Here is a 23,377-nt window from a genome sequence, read left to right on the forward strand (position 1 = left end):
ATAATATTAACTATCGATTGTCTTTTTGAACCCTAAGACAGCAGGAACCTCACATCTCCACTATAGAGCCCCTACTTCCCCTAGTCCTGGAACCTTTGGATAGGGCCCACTTTCCCGTATGCATCTCCCAATCCAAACCAAATAATATTGCATCCGCCGATCACAACCTAACCAACGCAACGATTGCCACCTCAACATGCTTCACCTCAGACTGTATCCAGAGACTTCACGAGTGGAATGACAACCCTTCAGCTTCATTACTCGGGTGAGACCTTTCCTTTTATAGTACACTCTAATTTCATCTCAGGTAGTTCACTTTCTAACAAAGTCCCATAACCTAGATATACACCAGTTTCTGTGAGAGAGAGCTTATGTGCACACGTATCAATAAACTACTGCAAAATATATACCTGAAAGCAGAAGTACACTAGAGTTTGCAGTGAGTACCTCCCTAACACTTCCTCTCCACTATTCCAAGCTTGGGATCCATGATTGCTCAACAAATTGTTTGGCTTCATATGTTAACTCTCTTTTCAATCACCAGGTTCCAGATGCCACCAGGATGCTGGCCAGGCTTCCCTGGATTGAAGACCCCACCAATGTGTCCTGGAGCTCAGCTTCCCCAGAGACACACCTTACTAGGGAAAGAGAGAGGCAGACTGGGAGTATGGACCGACCAGTCAATGCCCATGTTCAGCGGGGAAGCAATTACAGAAACCAGACCTTCTACCTTCTGCAACCCTCAACAACCCTGGGTCCATGCTCCCAGAGGGCTAGAGAATGGAAAAGCTATCATGGGAGGGGGTGGGTTATGGGGATTGGGTGTTGGGAATTGTGTGGAGTTGTACCCCTCCTACCTTATGTTTTTGTTCATTAATCCTTTCTTAAATAAAAAATTAAATATATATATATATAATTAATCCTAATTAAATCACTAGTAAAAAATTTAAAAAACTAAGAGAGAGAGAATATCTCCTTTCACCACTCTTCATCCTTCCCCATTCTCCCAGTGGTTAAGGAAAAGTGTTGAGAAGGCCCTATGTTCCCTTCTAGACTTACAAGAAAACCAACCAGGTCTGAGCCAATTTCCTCATTTCTTAGCAGCAGCAAGATAGGGCCCCATATCTGCATTTCCCTTTCACTTGGCCCCAGCCCCAACTAAGGTTCTAGCCTACCTGTTGCCAGATGCTCCTGAAAAAGGGCTGCTAATAGCATGGAATGACATGTTTTGTTTGAGTGCAAAGGAATACTCTCAGGCATGAGTGTCATTACTCCATTTGCAGAACACTCTCCATTTACAAAACAAATGGCTCAGCCTTTTTAAAGAACCAGTTATATGTAATCAAAGCATATGGAGTTGACTAATCTAAGCTGAGAGGCCAAGGAGGCCAGAAAACCAAACCCAGTTTAGTTATATCTCACTTAAAAGGAAGTGAGCAGCTGTACAAAAATTTTAGGAGTAATTAGGTCATTGGAAAAGAGAAAATATTAGATACCATTTAGACGTGAACATGCTCATTGAAGAGAGGATATCTTCTTCAGAGATGCCTGCTGTGGTCATCAAAATTATCCATGAATTGCTTTTAAAAGACTTAGGCAAGAGAAATGTGCACCAATAAATATGTGTCTGTCATGAAAAATTTGTTGCAGATGGCTTCAAAATTATGGGACTAACTAGGAATATATATGTGTATGCCTTCTCTATATAGACTTGAAAAATTATAATAGACCAGAAATGTGATCACAAAAAACAAAGAAAAGTCACTCCTTACCTGTTGCTTGCTCTGCTCCTGCCAGCCTGGCTCTTATTAAGCCGTGTCTCTCTCTGAGGCGGAGAATCCGAACTTTGGGGAACTGAGCCATGTATTTGTCCAGTTTATCTTTTAAGTAGTCTGTATCAGAGCAGGGACACACAAGAAAGCTTAAATTCCTTGGCTCCAGATAATGACAGAACCAGTACCACCCAACTGAACATTTCATGAACTATGACATCTACAATTTTATTACTTTTACCATGATTGTTTTTCTGACACCATTTTCATGAATGGATATTTGAGTATATGGGTTCCATACTCCCAGCTATCAGGAGGGACAAACTGACTTTGGAAGTACCAACACTCAGGTTGCTGTGAAACCTTCCTCCTCCCATAAGGAACACAGTTAAGATGGGGGGAGGCATCTGTCATTGTGTGCAAAGAGAAAAAATTGCAAATCCAAGTCAGTGAAGATACAAACTGATTCCATCCAGTTCCACTACCTTCCCCCTTATTGGGTGGTCTTTAGGATCCAGCTGTAGGAAGAGTATAGAGTTTGTGGGAGCCAAGGGCTAAGGGCTATACTTATTTGTTTTGCTGATCATTTATTTGTGATTGAACTACAGGTAGGGGGCCTCTGTGGTGGTTCACATGGTAGAGAGCACACCTTACCAGGTGATAGCACCTGGGTTCAAGTGCTTGGCCCTACTTTCCTTTCCATGAGCAACAGAGCTGGACTGCCCCACCTTCCATTCCGTGAGCAATAGAGCTGGACTGCAGTTGTCTCCCTTTCCTCTACCATCACTATCAGAAAAGGAATGAAGGGGCCAAGTGGTGGTGAACCTGATTAAGCACTCAGGTAACAGTGTGCAGGAACCCAGGTTCAAGCCCCTGCCAGGTGAAATTTTCAAGAGTGGTGAAACAGGGCTGCAGGTGTCTCTCTGTCTCTCTCTCCTTCTCCTTCCCCTCTTAATTTCTCTCTGTCTCTATATAATTATAAATAAATTCATAAAAAAGAAAAAGAAGAGAAGACATTATCGATAGGTATCCTAAATAGGAGTGGGTTCTAGAGTTATTCCTGCTGCTCACTTTTCAACTAACTTTTGTGTCCTTTTTCTTAATAATAACCTGAAAACCATATAAGAGTCGGGCTCCATAAAATCTAGCTCTGCTATTCATGAAGAATTGCCCCCATGCTAATCAACTAGGTCTAGTCTCTGTGTATGTTTTCTTTCATAGACTTGCTAAAAGTTTTCATTAGATTGGCCTTCTGGACTTCAGTGTGCATGCTGGTGCTGAGGAAATGACTTCACGTCCTCAGGGATGTTTGTCTGATGTGTGTTTTCATCCTCAGCTCTTTGCCATCATTTTCCACATGGTTCAACTGAATCCTGGTCTCCATCCCTTGAGGCCTCTAGTGCACATCAGACCCCTCACACATGAGACCTTTAGCAGCAAAAGGAGAGCAGTTCCTAAGCAAAGGAAGAACACATGTAAAGGCCCTGCTGGAGTCTGATTCTGACTTGGGCTGCAACCTCATTCATCTTTGCGCTTAACTGACACATATGCTCTTGAAGAAGCCAGACACTTCTGTTTCTCTCACAGATTCTCACTCCATTTCTGGTTATTACTAGTAGGAGAGGTATTATATAAGCTCTAGGGTATTTGCTTATTAGATTATATAAAAAGGTATTTGTGTAATTGTAGAAAATATCCTCTAGTCTCTGTGACTTCAAGATGCCAGTCCCAGGGACCTGCAGTTAGATGGTCACATTTCCATGCAAAGATGTCCAGGTGAGGCAGCTAACTGAATAGAATCCTGAATGATAGATATAACATTTTATTTTTTATTATCTGTATTTATTGATTGGGTAGAGGCAACCACAAATTGAGAGAGAGAGAGAGAGAGAGACAGAGAGAGACAGAGGCAGAAAGAGAGCTGCAGCCCTACTTCACCACCCTCAAAGCTTTCCTCTTATAGGTGGAAACTGGGGCCTCGAACCCAGGTCCTTGCCCATTGTAACCTCAACCAGATGCACCACCATCTGCCTCCCAGATATAACATTTTATATCCAGAGATGTTCAGAGTTGTACTTTCAAGGCACCACATCAAACAGTGATCTGACATTGCTAACTATTTCTATCGCACAAAGTATCTTGTATTTTGTTAGGCGTCTAAACTGCTGTTGCCTCACAGCAAGCTGGATTCACCAGGAATAGGATTCTCACCTTTGGTACTGAAGTCATCTACCAGAAGGATCTCTTTGATGAGGTTTGGAGGAGAGCGGTTGAGGACACTGTGCACAGACCTCAGCAGAGTGGACCACACCTCATCCACAAAGCACATGATGACACTGGTGGTCGGGAGGCTATCATGAACCAGTTGCTCCTCACACCTGCACAGGGACACAGCAGAGCTCAGAGGACGCAGTGAGACCCATAGCTCATATAGCCATGATATATGACTCTGCACACAGGAGTCGACTCACACAGCCTAGGTAGCTGCCTCCCCATTCATCCATCTTCAGTCTGCAATGTCTGAGACTCTCTGTCTCCACATAGGATTATATATATAGTATAATCTATATATGTGATTGCACATGATATAATCAATATGTACATAATAACATATGATCATCTATGATTTCTTTTTTAATTTTTATTTATTTATTCATTTTTCATCTATTTCTTCAGGAAAGGTATAAATGCAATCCAAGCAGAGTATCAGCAGCAATAACTGCTATGAAAGGAATGGTCATCCAAACATGACAACTTCCTTGAGTCATCATTCTGTAGTGGAAAGGTGGTGGGCTTGGCAGTAGGCAGCTAGATGCTGTTTGCTTCCCACCACCAATATTTCTCATGTATTCCCCCATTGATTATGGGCCCAGTTTCTCTGTGCCTCTAGTTCCTCATCTAAGAAATGAAATCAGGGTGTCATGTTCTGTTTGACTGAGCAGAAATTTACTGCTTAGTGAGGATGCACATGGCATGTCTGGCACAGAAATTTACTCATAGGTGGCGATCACTGATTAGATCACATGCCACCAGAAAACATTCTAATGAATTCCCCATCACTGAGCAGTTTGTGTTCCTCCTCCCAACAGAGCTGCCAAACTCCAAAGGAAACATCCTCTGTCCCACTCTGCATGTGGATAGATGAAGACATCATCTACACCCAATAATTAAGCTCTTGAACTTGTATGTCTAGGGCTTTCCTGTGGAGATTTTGCTACAGAGTAGTGCAATGAAATAATTTCCAGGCCCAGCACTGAGAACAAGCTCCAGTGGGACTTGGTGTCCAGGTGGGTTGTCACTGTTCTTGGTGGTGGTGGTCTATGGCATCCAGTGTGTTTGTGTTGAAGGTGAGAGTCCTCCATTTCCTGTGTCAGCCTTCACTGCATATTTCCCACGAGGACCTCACAAAGATTATTTGCCATCCTTCCAACTCTACTAGTGTTAGGAATGTAACAACTAAATCATGATAATCATAAATAAATGCAGCATCCACTCTGCAGAATTTCAGTTTAAACACCAAGTCACAGATCCCAGTTGTTGAGTGCACCATTACCAACAATCGAAGGACAATTGTGTTACCAAACAAGCTTAAACTCTAGAATTCTTTTCAGATGGCAAAAAAATCTCTTGTGTGAGGATTGATTCACTCTTATAGCTGTGGGTTACCAACAAAGGGATGATATTGAAATTTCCCAGAGAGGACAGAGTATGGAAAATCTAGAATAAAAGGTTATTTGGGTACTGAAACATATTTGGTAGACTTTTAAAGAAGAAATCTGGAAAAGAAAGACATCATTGGGTAGGTGGAATACAGGGAAAATTTCTCATCTCAGTTTGCTCTCTCGAGTTGGAAGGGGTAGAATCATATTCAATAACTTCTGGGAAAGTATAATAAGAGTTCAGAGCTGATAGAAATCATGAGAGAATTGCTGGGGAGAAAATTTTCTCTCCTTGCTCTGATTAATCTTTCTAAGGCTGTTGACTCAGCTGACATATATTTCTTTCCTCTTTTAATGATGCCTCGTTATATTATTATTCACACACACATACACACACACACACACACACATTTCTTCTCATAAAATGCTGCACTCTCCTGGTTCTAATGCATCGTTCACTGATTTTACAACTTATGTCTCCTGGTATTTGCTATTTCTTGATCTTTAAGTAGATGAATCTCAGGTTTGAGTTCTGGTCTTTGTTATCTTCTATGAACTATGTCACTATAATCTAACTCATGCCCTCAACATTAAATATGACATATTTTCAAGTTATAACCAGGTAAGATATTTCTTCTGGATATAAATACCAGGTTCATCTAACTAACTAACTAACTAACTAACTAACTAACTAACTAACTAACCGCTTAATGTCTTCTCTGTCTGTCTCAGGGAGCTTCAACACATTGTGTGCCTGTGTCAGGTAGCTTCAACACACCTGTATGTCTGTTTCAGTTAGTTTCAGCATACCTTTATGCCTGAGTCAGGTAGCTTCAATATACCTGTATGCCTGTGTCAGGTAGCTTCAACATTCCTGTATGCCTGTGTCAGGTAGCTTTTTTTTTTCTGATGAACAAATCTTAAACTTTATTATAAAAAATGGACTTCAAAATTACAATGGGAAACTATTTTCTGCCTTTAGAATTTTTTTTTTTTTTTGGTATTATACCAAATTTTATTTTGCAGATTCTTTGAGAACAACAACTTTGAGATTGTTTTTTTAATTTCTTTATTGGGGAATTAATGTTTTACATTCAACAGTAAATACAATAGTTTGTACATGCATAACATTCCCCAGTTTCCCATTTAACAGTACAACCCCAACTATGTCATTTATCATCCTTCATGGACCTGTATTCTCCCCACCCACCCACTCCCACCCCAGAGTCTTTTACTTCTTTTTCTGACTTATGTCACATAACATGAATTTTTCAAGGTCCTTCCAAGATCGGCTGAAAATGGTGAAGTCACTATTTTTCACAGCTGAGTAGTATTCCATTTTGTATATAGACCACAACTTGCTCAGCCACTCATCTGTTGTTGGACACCTGGGTTGCTTCCAGGTTTTGGCTATTACAAATTGTGCTGTCAAGAACATATGTGTACACAGATCTTTTTGGATAGATGTGTTCGGTTCCTTAGGATATATCCCCAGGAGAGGAATTGCAGGGTCATAGGGTAGGTCCATTTCTAGCCTTCTGAGAGTTCTCCAGACTGTTCTCCACAGAGGTTGGACCAATTGACATTCCCACCAGCATTGTAGGAGGGTTCCTTTGACCCTACACCCTCTCCAGCATTTGCTACTGTTACCTTTTCTGATGTATGACATTCTCACAGGAGTGAAGTGATATCTCATTGTTGTCTTTATTTGCATTTCTCTGACAATCAGAGACTTGGAGCATTTTTTCATGTGTTTCTCGGCCTTTTGAATCTCTTCTGTGGTGAATATTCTGTCCAAGTCCTCCTCCCATTTTTGGATGGGGTTATTTGTTGTCTTGTTGTTGAATCTGGCAAGCTCTTTATATATGTTGGTTATTAAACTCTTATCTGATGTATAGCATGTAAAGATCTTCTCCCAATCTGTGAGGGGTCTCTTGGTTTGGGTAGTGGTTTCTTTTTCTGTGAAGAAGCTTTTTAATTTGATGTAGTCCCATAGGTTTATACTTGCCTTAGTCTTCTTTGTAATTGGATTTGTTTCATTGAAAATGTCTTTAAAATTTATGCAGAAAAGAATTCTGCCAATATTTTCCTCTAAGTATCTGATAGTTTCTGGTGTAACATCCAAATCCTTGATCCACCTGGAATTTACTTTTGTATTTGGTGAAATACAGTGATTCAGTTTCATTCTTCTGCATGTTTCAACCCATTGTTTCCAACACCATTTGTTGAAGAGACTCTGTTTTCCCCATTTAATAGTCTGGGCACCTTTGTCAAAGATTAGGTGTCCATAGGTGTGGGGCCTCATTTCTGGGCTCTCAATTCTATTCCACTGGTCAGTGTGTCTATTCATGTTCCAGTAACAAGCAGTTTTGATGACAATGGCCCTATAATAAAGTTTGAAATCTGGGAATGTGATGCCTCTGGTTCTGTTCTTTTTTCTCAAGATTGTTTTGGCAATTCTAGGTCTTTTCTGGTTCCAGATAAACATTTGTAGCATTTTTTCTATTCTCCTAAAACATGTGCTTGGGATCTTGATGGGGATAGCATTAACTTTGTAGATGGCTCTGGGTAATATATTCATTTTGATGATGTTAATTCTTCCAACCCATGAACATGGAATATCTTTCCACTTCGTTGTGTCTTTTTCAATTTCTTTGAGTAGTGACTCATAATTTTCAGTATACAAGTTTTTCACTTCTTTGGTTAGATTTACGCCTAGATATTGTATTGTTTTAGTTGCTATAGTAAAAAGAATTGATTTCTGAATTTCAATTTCTTCTAACTTAGTGTTTGCATAGAGGAATGCCACTGACTTTTGAATGTTAATTTTGTAGCCTGACACCTTACTGTATTGCCTAATGATTTCCAAAAGCTTCTTGCTGGATTCCTTAGGTTTTTCCATGTATACTATCATGTCATCTGCAAATAGGGAGAGTTTGACTTCTTCTCTTCCAATCTGTATCCCTTTAATTCCTTGGTCCTGCCTGATTGCTATGGCAAGAACTTCCAACACTATGTTGAATAGTAATGGTGATAGTGGGCATCACTGTCTAGTACCTCATCTGAGTGGAAATGCTTCCAGTTTTTCAACATTGAGTATGATGTTGGCTGTAGGTTTGCTATATATAGACTCCACTATCTTCAGGAATTTTCCATCTATTCCCATTTTTTTTAGTGTTTTGATCATAAAGGGATGTTGTATTTTGTCAAAGGCTTTCTCTGCATCTATTGATATGACCATGTGGTTTTTTGGTCTTGCTTTTATTGATGTGATGGATCATGTTGATTGATTTATGTTTATTAAACCAACCTTGCATGCCTGGGATAAACCCCACTTGGTCATGATGAACAATCTTTTTGATATACTGCTGTATCCGGTTGGCTAGAATTTTGTTCAATATTTTGGCATCTATGTTCATCAGAGATATTGGTCTGTAGTTTTCTTTTTTGGTTGTGTCCCTGTCTGCTTTTGGTATAAGAGTGATGTTGGCTTCATAGAAGCTGGCAGGGAGTATTCCAGTGTCTTCAATATTCTGGAAGACTTTTAAAAGTAGAGGTATTAGTTCCTCTTTGAAAGTTTTGTAGAATTCATTTCTAAAACCATCTGGTCCAGGACTTTTATTTTGGGGAAGATTTTTGATAACTGTTTTAATTTCATTAGCTGTGATGGGCCTGTTCATGTTATCCACTTCCTCTTTACTTAGTCTTGGAAGTTGGTAGGTATCTAGGAAATTGTCCATTCCTTCCAGGTTCTCTAGCTTGGTGGCATATAGTTGTTCAAAGAAACCTCGCATGATATGTTGAATTTCTGCGGTGTCTGTTGTGATATCTCCTCTTTCATTTACTATCCTATTTATTTGGGTCTTCTCCCTTTTTTGTTTTGTGAGTCTGGCTAAAAGTTTGTCTATTTTGTTCACTCTTTCAAAGAACCAACATTTACTTTCGTTGATCTTTTGTATGGTTTTCTTATTCTCAATGTTATTGATTTCTGCCCTAACTTTAGTGATTTCTGTCCTTCTGGTTGCTTTAGGGTTCCTTTGTTCTTCTTCTTCTAGGTCTTTAAGATGTGCAATCAGGCTGTTTATCTGTGCTTTTTCTTGTTTCCTAATGTGTGCTTGTATAGCTATGAACTTCCCTCTTAGGACTGCTTCAGCTGTGTCCCAAATATTTTGATCGCTTGTGTCTTCATTTTCATTGAAGTCTTGAAACATTTTGATTTCTTCCTTGATTTCCTCTTTGACCCAGAAGTTCTTAAGAAGTGTACTGTTGAGCTTCCACATTTTGGGACTGTTACTATTCTTTTTTTTCTAATATTTATTTTATTTATTTATTCCCTTTTGTTGTCCTTGTTGTTTTATTGTTGTAGTTATTAATGTTGTTGTCGTTGTTGGATAGGACAGAGAGAAATGGAGAGAGGGAGGGGAAGACAGAGAGGAGGAGAGAAAGATAGACACATGCAGACCTGCTTCATCGCCTGTGAAGCGACTTCCCTGCAGGTGGGGAGCCGGGATTCGAACCGGGATCCTTATGCCGGTCCTTGTGCTTTGCGCCACCTGTGCTGAACCAGCTGCGCTACAGCCCGACTCCCGGGACTGTTACTATTCTTTTGTTGATTGTTAAGTGTTAGTTTAATTCCACTGTGGTCTGAGAAGATGCTTGGGATGGTTTCAATGCTCTTGAGTTGGCTGATGCTGTCTTTGTGGCCTAATAAATGGTCTATCCTTGAGAATGACCCATGTGGATTTGAGTAAAATGTGTATTCCAGTTTCTTAGGATGAATCACTCTGAAAATGTCCAATAGTTATAGTTTATCTATCTCTTCACTTAGCTCCCTTATGTCTTTATTGATTTTCTGCCTGGATGATCTGTCAAGTTGAAAGAGTGGGGTGTTGAAGTCCCCTCCTATGACTGTGTTGCTGTTAATATATTGCTGTAGCTCTTTCAGTAGATGTTTGATGTATTTTGATGGCTTCTCATTGGGTGCATAGATGTTAATAATTGGTAAGTCCTCTTGATCGACTTATCCTCTGAGCGTTAAGTAGTGTCCATTCCTATATTTTTTAATCTTATCTATTTTAAAGTCTATCGTGTCAGATATGTGAATAGCTATTCTTGCCCTTTTTTGTGGGCCATTGGCTTGTATGATAGTTTTCCATCCTTTCAATTTAAGTCTGTGTTTGTCTTGTTGAGTCAGGTGGGTTTCCTGTAGACAGCATATTGTTGGGTTGTGTTTCCTGATCCATCTACCTACTCTGTGTCTTTTAATAGGTGAATTCAGGCCATTGACATTTAATGATGTCAAAGATTAAAGATATTTTAACGCCATTCTTGTAAAGTTTTAGAGTGTCTTGATATATATCCTATTTGTGGTGGTCTAATTGTTTATAGGAGACCTTTCAGAACTTCTTTCAGGGCAGGCTTGGTGATAGTTGATTCCTTCACCTGTTGCTTGTCTGAGAAGGTTTTGATGCCTCCATCTAGTCTGAATGACAGTCTGGCAGGATATAGTGTTCTTGGTTGAAAGCCTTTCTCATTGAGCACTCGATAGATATCTTGCCATTCTTTTCTGGCCTGTAGTGTTTGTATGCAGAAGTCTGCTGCTAATCTTATGGGTTTTCCTTTGTAGGTGACTCTTTGTTTTTCTCTTGCAGCCTTCAGGATCCTTTCATTATCCTTATTCCTTTCCATTCTAAGTATGATATGTCTTGTTGTCTTTAGGTCTGGGTTAATTCTGTTTGGGACCCTCTGGGCTTCTTGAATCTTTATGTCTTTGATGTTGTCTAGACTAGAGAAGTTTTCAGCTATTATGGCCTGGAAAATGCTTTCTCCTCTCCTTCTCTTTCTTCCTCTGGTATGCCAATAATGCATATATTGTTTCTTTTGAAGTCATCCCATAGGATTCTGTTGTTGTTTTCAGCATCTATTAATCTCTTTTTGAGATCTCTTAATTCTTTTATAGTTGTCTCTGATTAATCCTCAACCTTGCTAATTTTGTCTTCAGCCTCATTGATTCTATTCTCTCTGCCCTCTACTGTTTTCTGGAGTTCATGTATTTTGTTTCCTTGTTCTGATACTGTTTTAGCTTGCTCAGCTAGTTGCATTCTTAGCTCAGTGATTTCAGCTTTCAGCACTCTAATAACCATGAGATAATTTGTATTTTCTTCCATAGTCTCATTTGTTGTTCCTGTATTTCTGATTGTAATTTTTTCAAATTCTTTACTCACTCCTGTTATTATTTCCTTACCTAATGTTTGGATGTTGAACTCGTTATTTTGTGCTTCACCCTCTGGAGGACTTTTAGTTGGAATCTTGTCCTGGTTCGATTCTCCAATATTTCTTCTTGTTGCTTTAACCATTTTATATATTATGTTATGAGTTCCCTTTATCAGTCTTTTCAAATTACTGATTGCTATTGCCTGTATAGACTTGTGTCTAAGTAAGTTAATTAAAGGGTTTACAGTGGTGGAAGTTAAGAGTTGTTTCAATAGTATTTTAATCCCTGAGTTGGAGCTCAGTGGTTTAAAAGCCTCTTTTTTTCCCTTCCCTGTAGGCTATGGGAGCCTGAGGGCTTTTAAACTATCAATAGGGTTCAGCTTAATCACTGACTCCTGACCAAGAGACAAAGCAGGGTGTGGCAGAGATAATCCAGTGGTTATGCAAAGAGACTTTCACAGCCCCTCAGCTATGCCAGCTATGTCTTCTCCTGAGTTTCCTGGTTAGATCTCTGTCCCCTGGTGTGCCTCCCTGTTGCTGCTCCAGATTCTGAGGGTAGTAGCAATGGAGACTCAGAGTTGCACTTGGTGAGTCTCTGGGGAGTCCTCTCCTCCCTTCAGCTGTCCCCTTGTTGGTGGAGGAGACTGGAGGTGTCTCAACTGATAAACTGCTGGACTGTTACCAGTCACTTAATCTATCCTTACACTCCTCTCTGTCACCAGCCACACTTGATTGTACTCACCAGTGATTTAGTGGATTCCTGTGGTCATTCTAGTTCTGTCTTGTTTCGGTCCCAGGTGGTCTCCTTTGGTATTCCTAGTTGATCCGGGAGAGGAGAGGAGAGAAAGCGATCTGCTCTCAGGTAGCTTTAACATACCTGTATGTCTGTGTCAGGTAGCTTCAACACACCTGTGTGCCTGTGTCAGGTAGCTTCAACACACCTGTATGCCTGTGTCAGGTAGCTTCACCACACCTGTATGCTTGTGTCAGGTAGCTTCAACACAACTATATACGGTAAGAATCTTGACTTTACTCCTTCTGACTCAACCAGTCCCTCTCAATCAATGGCATCATTACCTAGCTCACTGAAGAAAACATTGACATTAACCTAGGTTTATCTACCTCCTCCATGACCACCAATAAAAAACGATCTCAAATACTATCCAATTTATTACCAAAATGTATTTAGCACCAACTTCAATGTGCCTACTCAGTCATCCTTCCTAGTCCTTAGCCTCAGAATCATGTTCCTGGGATTGTTAGAGCATCCTGATTTGGACTTTCTGTTTCTACTCTTCACCAAACCTACCTTTCTGTTTCAAATTATTTGTGAGATTCTCATACATCAAAACAAAGCAAAGCAAAGCACTTTTTTTTTTTTTTACCTTATAACATTTAAGGATCCAGTATGCTTTGACCCCTTCCCATCTTTTTAGCACCTCGCAGGTTCCTTTTATCACTTCACACATTCTGACTAGATCTTTAAGGACAGCATTTGCCTTTTAATTCCCTGGAAAATATTAGACTCCTTCCACTTTTGTTCCTTTAACTTCCTGTACTGTCACTACTCCACCGGGGCAAATGTCCTTCCAGTTTCCTCTTTCTCTCTTTTGAATAAGAATGGAAAGAATCATATTTATGGATCTCAAGTAAGGTACAAAAGAGTTGAAACTTGAAATGATATATGATTCTTAGAGTATCTGGTGGAGCAACAAGGTCTCTGTCCATGAATTAATCAAGCTTGAGGTGGCTTAGCACTGACACACGGTCTTCTTAAGTAGCTTTTGACTGGATTTTTCTGTTCATTTCAATCTTAGCTAAAGTATTGCTTCTACAGAAAAGTCTTCTTTGACTACTCTGCTAAAATTGAGTTAACCCAAAAAATAATAATAAGCACAGTCATCTGTGCTTAAGTTATTGCATGAATTTGATGTGATTCTCTTATCTTCCAGACCCAGTATTTCCAGAGAGTAGGACAAATCTACTTTGAATACTACAGTGTCACAACTTTCAGTATGATTGCATATAATAAAAAATGTTTTAAATGGGAGCCAGAGAGTTCACTATGTCTGTGTATGCCTGGCCATGCCTGCAGCTAGCTGGGAACCCTAGAACCACATGGCATGTGACATGGTAATGGTGGATGCTATGGTATTGTGGTCTCTCTCTCTCTGTCTCTCTCTCTCTCTCTCTTTCTCTACCCCCCCCTCCAAAAATAACCCAAAGGCAACAAAATTATACATGCTCCATCAAAACAAATTTATTAAATGGATGAGTCAAATAAAATGCAATAATTCTTGGTTCAAAAGTTTACATCCTGCATTTGCCTTTGACATAGAAAAGAGTAATAAATGTGAATAGATGAGTTTATATACATGTGGATGAGAAGCTGAAAGAACTCATAGCTCACTCTGCAAAAAGTCTTTCGAGAAATTGGAAAGAGTGATAGATTGACAGAGGAAACACTATCACAATGGGTAAGTACTAGTCGGCTGGCAGAGGAAGGTTTCTGAGGGACATCAGGTACTTTGCTAAATTTTAAAATGTCAACATTTTGGTCTAAATTTAAGTATTATGTTCTCTTCAAGTGTCTGAAAGGCTGGGTGTTGCAGGCTACAAAGTACTGGAACCCTCAGAGCAAATACATAGAAAGTGAGTGGTGTGTAGAGGGTGCTGGTATAGATGAGGGTGTTGAGGGTGCTGGTGTGGATAAGGGTGCTGATGGTGCTGTTATTGATGAGAACCCTCTGAAGTATGGCTTTACTGCTCTTATGGCTTTACTGCTCTCCTGTGATCTTCTGTGCCCCCTTTCCCCTGCAGGTAGGGAAAATCATCTTTTACAGAATATACTGACATCATTAAAGGATGCTGAGGAGTGGCGAGGAAGCACAGGTAGAAGCTTCAGACAAACTTTCAGAATTGTTTTCTTGGGTGACTAGGAGCTTAATTCATTCTAGCCTGAATTCTAGTCAGAACCTGGTGTGCTTTCTCACTAAACAGGTTAGACATGTTTCCAGTGTCTAGAAAAACAGTGTGCTTGCTATATTCACTTACAGTGGATCAGATTAACTAGGTTTTTACCATCATTCTTCCCCTTTCTTATGTACTGATAGTTTCTATAGGTTGTAAAAAGTAGTTCAATTTGTGTTATACTGACTCAACAGAAACAAATCTCCTCTCTTCTGCTTTGCCCTTTGTGAATATTGTTTCCTGCTGTTACAAGCAAAGTCAAATTTAATTTAAATGAAAGATATATATATATATATATATCTGAAAAAAATTATGTATTTTTATTTTTAATTATAACAGAGGTATAGAGAAGCAAGGTAAGATGTAAGAGAGAGGGAGAATCACCTGAAGCTCACTCCATTGCTTGTGAACCCCCACCCCTCTTGCAAGTGGAGACTGAGGGCTTGAACTTGCATCCTTGCACATGTTAACTTGTGTGTTTTACCAACTGCCCCACTGCCTGGCCCCTGTAATACAGTTTATACAGCTTCAGGATCTCATGCATATATAGTGCATACTACCTCTGCTAAAAGGCCTCTTGGGAACATACTTTAGTATTAATTTCTTTGGGGTAGAGGAAGAGAAAGGGAGAGAGAAAGATGCAAAAAGGAGGAACAGACACCAAGAAGAGAGATACCAGGGAGATGCTGTACTCCCCTGTGAATGGAATTCTGCTGGTACTATCCACGGTGCTCTCAGTGGGCCTTGTGCACAGAGAGGCAAGGGCTATACCAGGTAAACTGCCTTCTAGCCCTGGTTTTATGATGTCTTCAAGGTTAAACAGTCATATTTTAATCTGTCTATATCTTTTTATTACAAAAATTATATATTTAGAATGTTATAGACCAATGGGGGAGCAAGCAGTGACATTCTCAGTAGAATGTCACCCTTGAGAACCTGGGTTCCAGTTCCCAAGCCCCAATTGCAGAGAGTAAACTCCATGAGTGAGAAAATAATGCTGAAATTGTCTCTTTTCTCTTAATCCCCATATCTCTTGGACTCTTGCTGTCACACAGGCACTAAGTCCCATTGATAACCTTGTTGGCAAAACATCACCAGCAAAACTATCTTGTTTGAGAGATCTAGACTCGATTATTGTGGGCAATCCAAGTACTAAAATCAGATGCAGACCCATACTTGGGGCTTCCCACACCCACAGGAATTATCCACTTCTATGTCAGGAAAGACTCGGGGTGTGAGAAGGGTGACAAGTCATTTCCTTTTTAAATCATTTTGTCTCTTAATGATGTGTATATCCATGAGTAAATAATATAATTTTCTGGGACTTTAATGTCTTCATTTCAAATATGAGGATTACAGTATCATCATAACAGAGTATGATCTGATAAGCTAATTAATATAAAATTATTTTGTAGGATTCACTGTTAAAAAAAAGTTCACACCTTGGATTAGTGCAAAAGGACACTCTGCCCTTTTCCCAGGCAGTGCGTTAGTTCAAGTCTATCAAGGCTCCTCATTTATCAAGAGACTCGGTAAGTAGTGTTTCACCTTTGCTGTATGAGCTGGAAGCTCAGCCACTAAGCTGATTTGAATGGAGCCCATCAATGAAAGGAAGTGTCAACTCAGAAGACTAGGAGAATGATAACATTCTTTCATGTTTATGAATTTTTCATTTTATTCCAAGACAGTCAAAATGGACTACATGGGTCAAGTCTCGGTTTTCTTGGTTTTGAGCAGAATATTCCTCTTAAGGTCTATTTGCAGTTCAGCTAAGGTCTTTGAGTAGGCCTGTAGGGGCTTCCTGTACCCCTATCACTGATATCTTCAGGAAGATCAGAAGAAGAATTGAGCATCTAGCTGCAGAGTTCTGTCTGAAGGGAAATTCTTTTCTCTGAGATCTTAGAATTATTGGCACTTCTCACTTTTCACTGATGAGAGACTGTACCTGCTGAAATTTCTGCTTTTATGGGTTGTTTTTTCTTTGGTAGACTATCCCTGAAATTCAGTCAGAATCACCTGCTTACTAATTTAGGCCAGTCATACTCTCTATTCCACAGGGCTTGGCCAGCTAGAGGCAACCATATATCCATCTAAAGCTCTTGGATGCAGGCTTAGAAATAGAAACTCCCAGCAGCAATATTCACCACCTCAACTGTAGTCTATTTTGAGCAGGCAGCTGTCATAATGATAGTGGGATGGAGGGGGAAGAACAGGAGGTGGTATGAAGTGGCAGAAATAGTTCTGGGTTATGCTAGGGCATCTTGGGTGGATATTTGTCTCTCCTATATGGTGGAACTTTGAGGGTGTCACTTTTATACTCAAGGATTTTCTGCCACATAAGGGAATGGACTAGACTACTTTTCAAGACTTCATCTGGTAACTATGCAGTTTTATCCTACCTGTCCACCACAACTCCTTTCCTCTAGGTCAGAAAACCCCTAAGAAACATCAGACTAAACTGTACTCTCTGTGGCTTAATTGTGTAGGCTTTCACACTGGCCCTTCCACGACTTTACAGAGAAATCTAAAATGGGCAGGATAACTAACTGGGAGCTCACGTGGCCACCCTGGAGTGAGTATCAGACTTGGAAGTCTTCTGTATGACCATTGTTCTTTGTCCCCGACCCAAAATCACTTTTTTAATATAGAGGAGATTCTAAACAGTTCCCTTAATTTTGAAAGTATATAAAAAAGAGTTTGAAAACATTGCTGTTTTTAGGTTGGGGAGACAGCATAATGGTTCTGCAAAAGATTTTTATACCTGAGACTTCAAGCTCCCAGATTCAATCTCCAGCACCACCACTAGCCAAAGCTGAGCTCTGGTCTTTCTGTATTTGTCTTTCATTAAACTAAATATAAGTAAATAATATTTAAAAAAGTAAAATATTGCTATTTTCTCCAACTTTTCTGATCCTTACTGAAAATGTTTCCTTTTCAAAAGGCTTTGTTCTAAGTGGGACAGCTTAGACTATTCCAACAGGAAGTTATTTTCTGGGACAAGGGTATCCTGGAATTATTTTGGCAGGAATTTGATACAGTAATAGGCTGATAAAATAGTTCACTTGGATGGTGCAGTGCCATGCACTGTCCCAGGCTGGAACCCAGCCCCCATTGCTATGGTCTTTTTTACTCTCTATCTCTGTTTCTGTGTATCTCTGCCTCTACATAAAAACAAATAAATAATAATTGGATAAGTTAGACTGAAAGTTAATATAGGCCCCAGACTGGATATTTGAAAAAGGAAACAGAAGCCAGACAGTGGCACACCTGGCTCAGCTCAAATGTTATAAGGAACAAGGACCCAGGTTCAAGACCCTGGTCCCCACCTGCAGAAGGAAGGTTTTGCAAGTGGTGAAGCAGGAATGCAGGTCTCTCTCTCTCTTTCTCTCTCTCTCTTATCTCTATCTATCTATCTGTCTCTATCTCTCCCTCTCTGTCTCCTCTTCCCTTCTCAATTTCTCTGTCTGTATCCAAGAAATAAATACATATTTAACATTAAAAAGAAAAAAAAGAAAATAAATGCATTTAAGGAAAGAAAAAGGAGGTAGAAAAACATTACATTTCTGCACTCACTAATCTCTCTCAGAAGTATCTCTAGGCCTCTACTATTATGTATTAGAAAAAGTCTCTGCTTGGCATTAACATTTCTCAGTTGTAGATTAACTAGGTAACTAGACAGTGTCTAGCTAGTTTTCTCTTAGAGTTTCTCTTGTTGCCATAATATCTTTTGTGTTTTTGGCCCTATGGTCATATTCCTCCTCACTATTCTCCTGTTTGTGGGTGGATGTCATAAGTAAAAGTCTCCAAAACTTCTGTGATCATCTTTTTTCTTTATTATGATCCCACTTTAAACTTTTAGACAAATTTTTGGTTTTTGTTTCCTGCTTTTTATCAACTTTTTAGTGAAAGTACACAATGTGTCCTAACACACAATGACACAATGAATGTATATGAATGCAAGTGAGCCTACACATGTAAACACATGCACACATGTAAACACACATGCACACACATCTACATACACGTACACACACAATTCACAGGCTTTACTGAAAGGTCAGTAAGTAGCTCACCTGGATAGTGTGTTTGCCTTACCATGTGCATCACCCAGGTTTCAGGTGGGCTCAAAACACTGGAGCAAGCTGCAGTGACGCTGTGGGATGTTTCTTCTCTCTCTTTGTCTTTCTAATTCTATCTGAAAAAGTCTGCCTGAAGAGACTGGCTCACTTAACAATGGCCTTTTGGGTCACTACCAGGACACCTAATGTCTGGGATCCTAGTCAGGAAATCCTTGGACTCCCACAGAGATATTATGGAGCTATACCTCTAACAGATACCTCTCTCCACCATCTCTGGTCACTTCCATCAGGAACATCATCATAACCCTCCTGTGGGCCTCTCCAGGACCTTGCCCTCACTGTAGAGCAGCAATGGGAGGGTTGGCCCCACTCTCTGAAGGGAGGCTGGGTCAGCCTGCTCTGCCACTTGAGGAAGACAGGTCCTGAAATGAGTGCAGCCTAGAATGTTCCCAGCTGTGATCATGGACTGTGAGCTCAGATTGACAGGGACTCAGAGGCTGTACAGGCTCCTCTGCTAAATATGAATAGATATGGGCTCTGGGTTAGATTATTGTGGCTATCAGTTAATTGCATTTGTATATCTTCCTCAAACTTTTGAGCAACTCTCTGCCCTAATTCTGCTTCCTAGTTCTAATCTCAACTCTGATACCATCTTTCCAGATAATATTTCTAGTCCACTCCTATGTTAGTTATCAAGTCAAGTAAAGATTATTAAGACATGGGCTCCTAGGAATATTCCCTGAATAGACTTATTAGGCTCCTTCCACCCTAAGTTCACTACTTTCATCTGCTATACTCCTACTTTACAATTCCTATTTATTAAACATTTATTCTGTTTCCTATCTTACTGCATTTTATCCACCAATTACAGATACCTCTATGGTTCCATCCTGACTTCCCTGGGCAGACAACCTCAGACAACCTGTGTTCTGGACCCTCCCCTCCTCAGAGTCTTGCCCCACTAGGGCAAGACAGAAACAGGTTGGGGGTGTAGATCCACTTGCCAACACCCGTGTCCAGTGGAGAAGCAATTACAGAAGCCAGAACTTTCACCTTCTGCTCTCCATGAAGAATTTTGGCCCATACTCCCAGAGGAGTAATGGTAGAAAAGATGACCAGAGGGCTCTGCAGCTCAATTTCATCAAGACCCAAAGCCTTTGTCACCAGGAATCTTGTTTTTATATCATTACAGAAAGGGAACTGAATCTGGAAAACACTAGAGAAAGCCAGACACAATTTCACTTATCTGAGAAAGAAGACACTGGGAAGTAGTAATAAGTATAAGGGTGACTTAGAAAGGAAGTAAAGGCAAAAACATTGAAAACACCGTGGGTGGGGGAAGAAATATATAGAGATACAGACATACAGATATAGACAGAGGTAGAGAGTTATAGAACTAGCCTTACCTGTGACCTTGGGAGAACTACTGCAGTTTCAACACAGAGAGTGAGGACACAGAACTATGGTGGAGAGAACGGCTGTTGGGCAGTATGCCAGCTCACCCTGCTTAACGCTGTGGTCTATTTACATAATCACTGTTTTACCTGAGAACCACCCTGCCTGCAGGGCACTGGTTTAATCCCACTGGTTTGAACTCTCTTTTTGCTCCGGCCCCTCTCCTAATCACACACTATTTTCCACCACTAGTTTGCACTCTCTTTTAGCTCCACCCTCTCTATGTCACATCCTGTTTTCCACCCTACTATTTCCTTCTTGGTGAGTATAAATACAGATGCTCTTCTGATTAAACATTGGATTGCCTTCCTGGCTCCGAGAGTCCCAAAGTCTCTCTCCTGTGACACTAACCTGGCACATGTTCCTGATGCCTCTCCCATGCAGCAGCCTAGGTTGGCTCCAGTCTAGTTCTCTCCAACCCAGAGAGCACTTGCTTTGGAAGAAGTACCTTCAGGCTATCCCAGCATCTGGCACCTGAACAGGGACCTGAACCCCTCAGCTTCACACAAAACCAACAGACTTACGAGAAGACGCCCCAGATATGTATATGTGCTTGGCTATCTGCAACCTCATGTTAAGGCACTGTGATTCTTTTTTTTTTCTCTTTTCTTTCTTATTATTTTCCTGAAACCTCTCTGCCATGGGCAATCTTTTCCAAATCCTTTACTCTTTTTTATTTATACAGTTTTTATATCTCTGGGACATTTTTCTCAGGGCCACACCTTGGATCCTTTTCACCATGGTCACAGCTTTTAGGGGATATATAGGGTAACCTCCGAAAAGGCTAAGGGACCTTGAGGCTGAGGTCCAAGAATTAAAGGAAATGGTCATAGCACTTACCCAGCACCATAAATGCTTACAAGAGGAAGCAAAGCCTGTCCTGATCCTGACCCACACTAAGCCCTCTGAATCTTGCCCTGAGGCTCTCATTTTGGCAGACATATGTCCGGATTCTCCTGCAGCCTCCACAGCTGCTTCTTCAACCACCACTTATCCAGCGGCTTCCACTTCTGTGACTCCTCCCCCCCCCCCCCCCCCCGCTGCTACACAGCTAACAGAGCAACTCCACACATTCCTGGTCAATATTGCCCCCAATAGACAAAAACCTCAGGTCTGATATCCACAGAGCTCATATAACTTTGTCAGGCTATTATGGAGGATGTACTTCATGCTTCATGGACCAGGTCCATTTTACAAGGCCTGCTCCAGAACCTTAATATCCTGCAAGATTGGAGGGACATAACTCATGCTACACTCCCAGGCCCCTTCTTTCTGCAATGGGAGGCATTTTTTCATGATGAATGTTTACAGCAATCATGGAAAAATAGTCAAAATCAGCCAGAGGGGAATTTTGATGCATTTTTTGGAATGGGTCATTTGGAAATAGGAATTCAACAGGCAGAGGCCAAGTTTCCACCCGGGTATTTTGATCAGGTTTGCCTCTGAGCATTACAAGCATGGGAGAGGTTAACACCACCCATGGGAGTGGCCTCAGCCCCCATTCTCTCTCTTCACCAAGAACCGGATGAATCCCTGGCTAAATTCATTGCCAGGGTTCAGTCGAGTTTGGAAAGAAAGATTTATAATCCTGACACCCATTTTCTCCTCCTGCAATCCAATGTCTAGGATGGTATACTTCCGGATTTCCAACAGGCATGTCTCAGTCTTAAAAACGAACACCCAGATAGCTGTATTTTAGCTACACAGTATCTTAGATCAAGCTCCTGTCGGGCACCTATTATGCAGGCCTATGCAGCTACCCTACATAAGTGAAAAGGGGCTTGCTTTCAGCACAGTCACCAAGGACATTGGCGTAACCGATGTCCAGAAAATAAACTGCAACCCCGCCTCCATTCAGGGATGAGAGACCCCGAATGCCTTGTCCAAGATGCCAGAAAGTGGTTCACTGGAGGAGAGATTGTTGGTCAAGGTTCCATAGGAATGGCATGCCGCTGCCAAATGTAAACAGGGATTTAAACTAGGTGTGGGGCATCACTTAGCCCCACCTTCAAGAGGGAGTGAAGCAGATCGCTCGCTTGGTGCCACGCCCTTATTCCATAAACAAAAGCCCAGCTTGGGACCCAACCCATTGCTCCGCCCACCAGTAACAATAGCAGAGGGTAAGTGGAAGGAGGAGTGCATGGCATGTGGGAACTTCCAGCATAGTAATAACCAGCTGGAGCAAGTGAATGGCTCAGATTCAGAGCCTGAGATTTTGTGGACCACCCCTCTTTTAGAAAGGGGTCTATCCTTACCAACTATGATGGTAAGGATTGGTAATATTCCCTTTAAGTGTTTGATTGACACAGGGGCAGACAAGACAATCTTAAGACAAGCAGAGGTTCCCCAGAGTTGGGAACTCCTCCCAGGGCCACATTTACATCATGTTGGAGGGTTGACTCAAGCATTTCTCACGAGATTCGCTTGTGTAGGAAGATCCAGAAGGGACTACCAGATGCTTTCGTCCTTTAATAGCTGATATAAGTACCAATTTACTGGGCAAGAGACTTGCTGGAATCTGCAGGGCACCACACTCACTCCTGTGAGACTACTAGACCTGACCAGCACCTCCAATGCTAACTGCCACTGTTGGTAACAGAACTCCCTGCTTAGACTGACTTTCTAAGGAGCCTGTCTGGGTGGAACAGTGGCCTTTGCCAAGGGATAAGCTAGAAATTTTAAAAGAGCTCATCTGAGAGCAGTTGTCCTTGGGACACATTCATCATTCCCAGAGCCCATGGAATATTCCTGTCTTTGTGATTAAAAAGCGCTCAGGAAAGGTGCGCCTCCTCCAAGATCTCTATGAGGTTAATAAAGCCATGTAGGTTTGGGGCTGACCTCCTCGCCTCCACAGGAATTCTCCTAGCCTCTGTCTCTAATCCTGCTGACTTTTATTCCCTAACCCATGTTAATCTTAAAGGACTTCAAGCTAGATTTCCTGATATTCCTCTGGCACAGTTAAAACGTATTCTTGCTACACTTTCCTCCTGTCCAAGTCTAATCAAAACATCTGCTATTCAAACTCTTGGGGTTAACCCCCGAGGCTTAAAAGGCTCTTTGGAAAATTGATGTCACCCACATACCCAACTTTGGCAAACAAAAATATGTGTTTGTCTCAATTGATACCTCTCTAAGTTTATGTGGGCTACAGCTCAGACGGGAGAAAGCTCAAAAAAGCTTATAAGCCATATGCTCTCCTGTTTTGTTGTAATGGATGTACCTTTTCAAC

At 40.9% G+C, this 23,377-nt stretch overlaps 1 protein-coding gene across 3 annotated transcripts in view; it reads right to left on the bottom strand.

The window, feature by feature from the left end:
* The window catches only part of GALNT5 (polypeptide N-acetylgalactosaminyltransferase 5), a 54,081-nt gene that overhangs the window by 18,691 nt on the left and 12,013 nt on the right, over positions 1-23,377 (bottom strand). For all 3 annotated transcript variants that reach the window (XM_060177909.1, XM_060177910.1, XM_060177908.1), the window contains exons 2-3: positions 3,984-4,150; positions 1,773-1,892 (exon numbers count right to left, since the gene is read on the bottom strand). In XM_060177909.1, coding sequence (XP_060033892.1) covers positions 1,773-1,892; positions 3,984-4,150 — 287 coding nt within the window. The remainder of the gene's footprint in view (positions 1-1,772; positions 1,893-3,983; positions 4,151-23,377) is intronic.

The sequence above is a fragment of the Erinaceus europaeus genome, chromosome 18 (assembly GCF_950295315.1).
Source record: "Erinaceus europaeus chromosome 18, mEriEur2.1, whole genome shotgun sequence".
Classification (NCBI taxonomy): Eukaryota; Metazoa; Chordata; class Mammalia; order Eulipotyphla; family Erinaceidae; genus Erinaceus; species Erinaceus europaeus.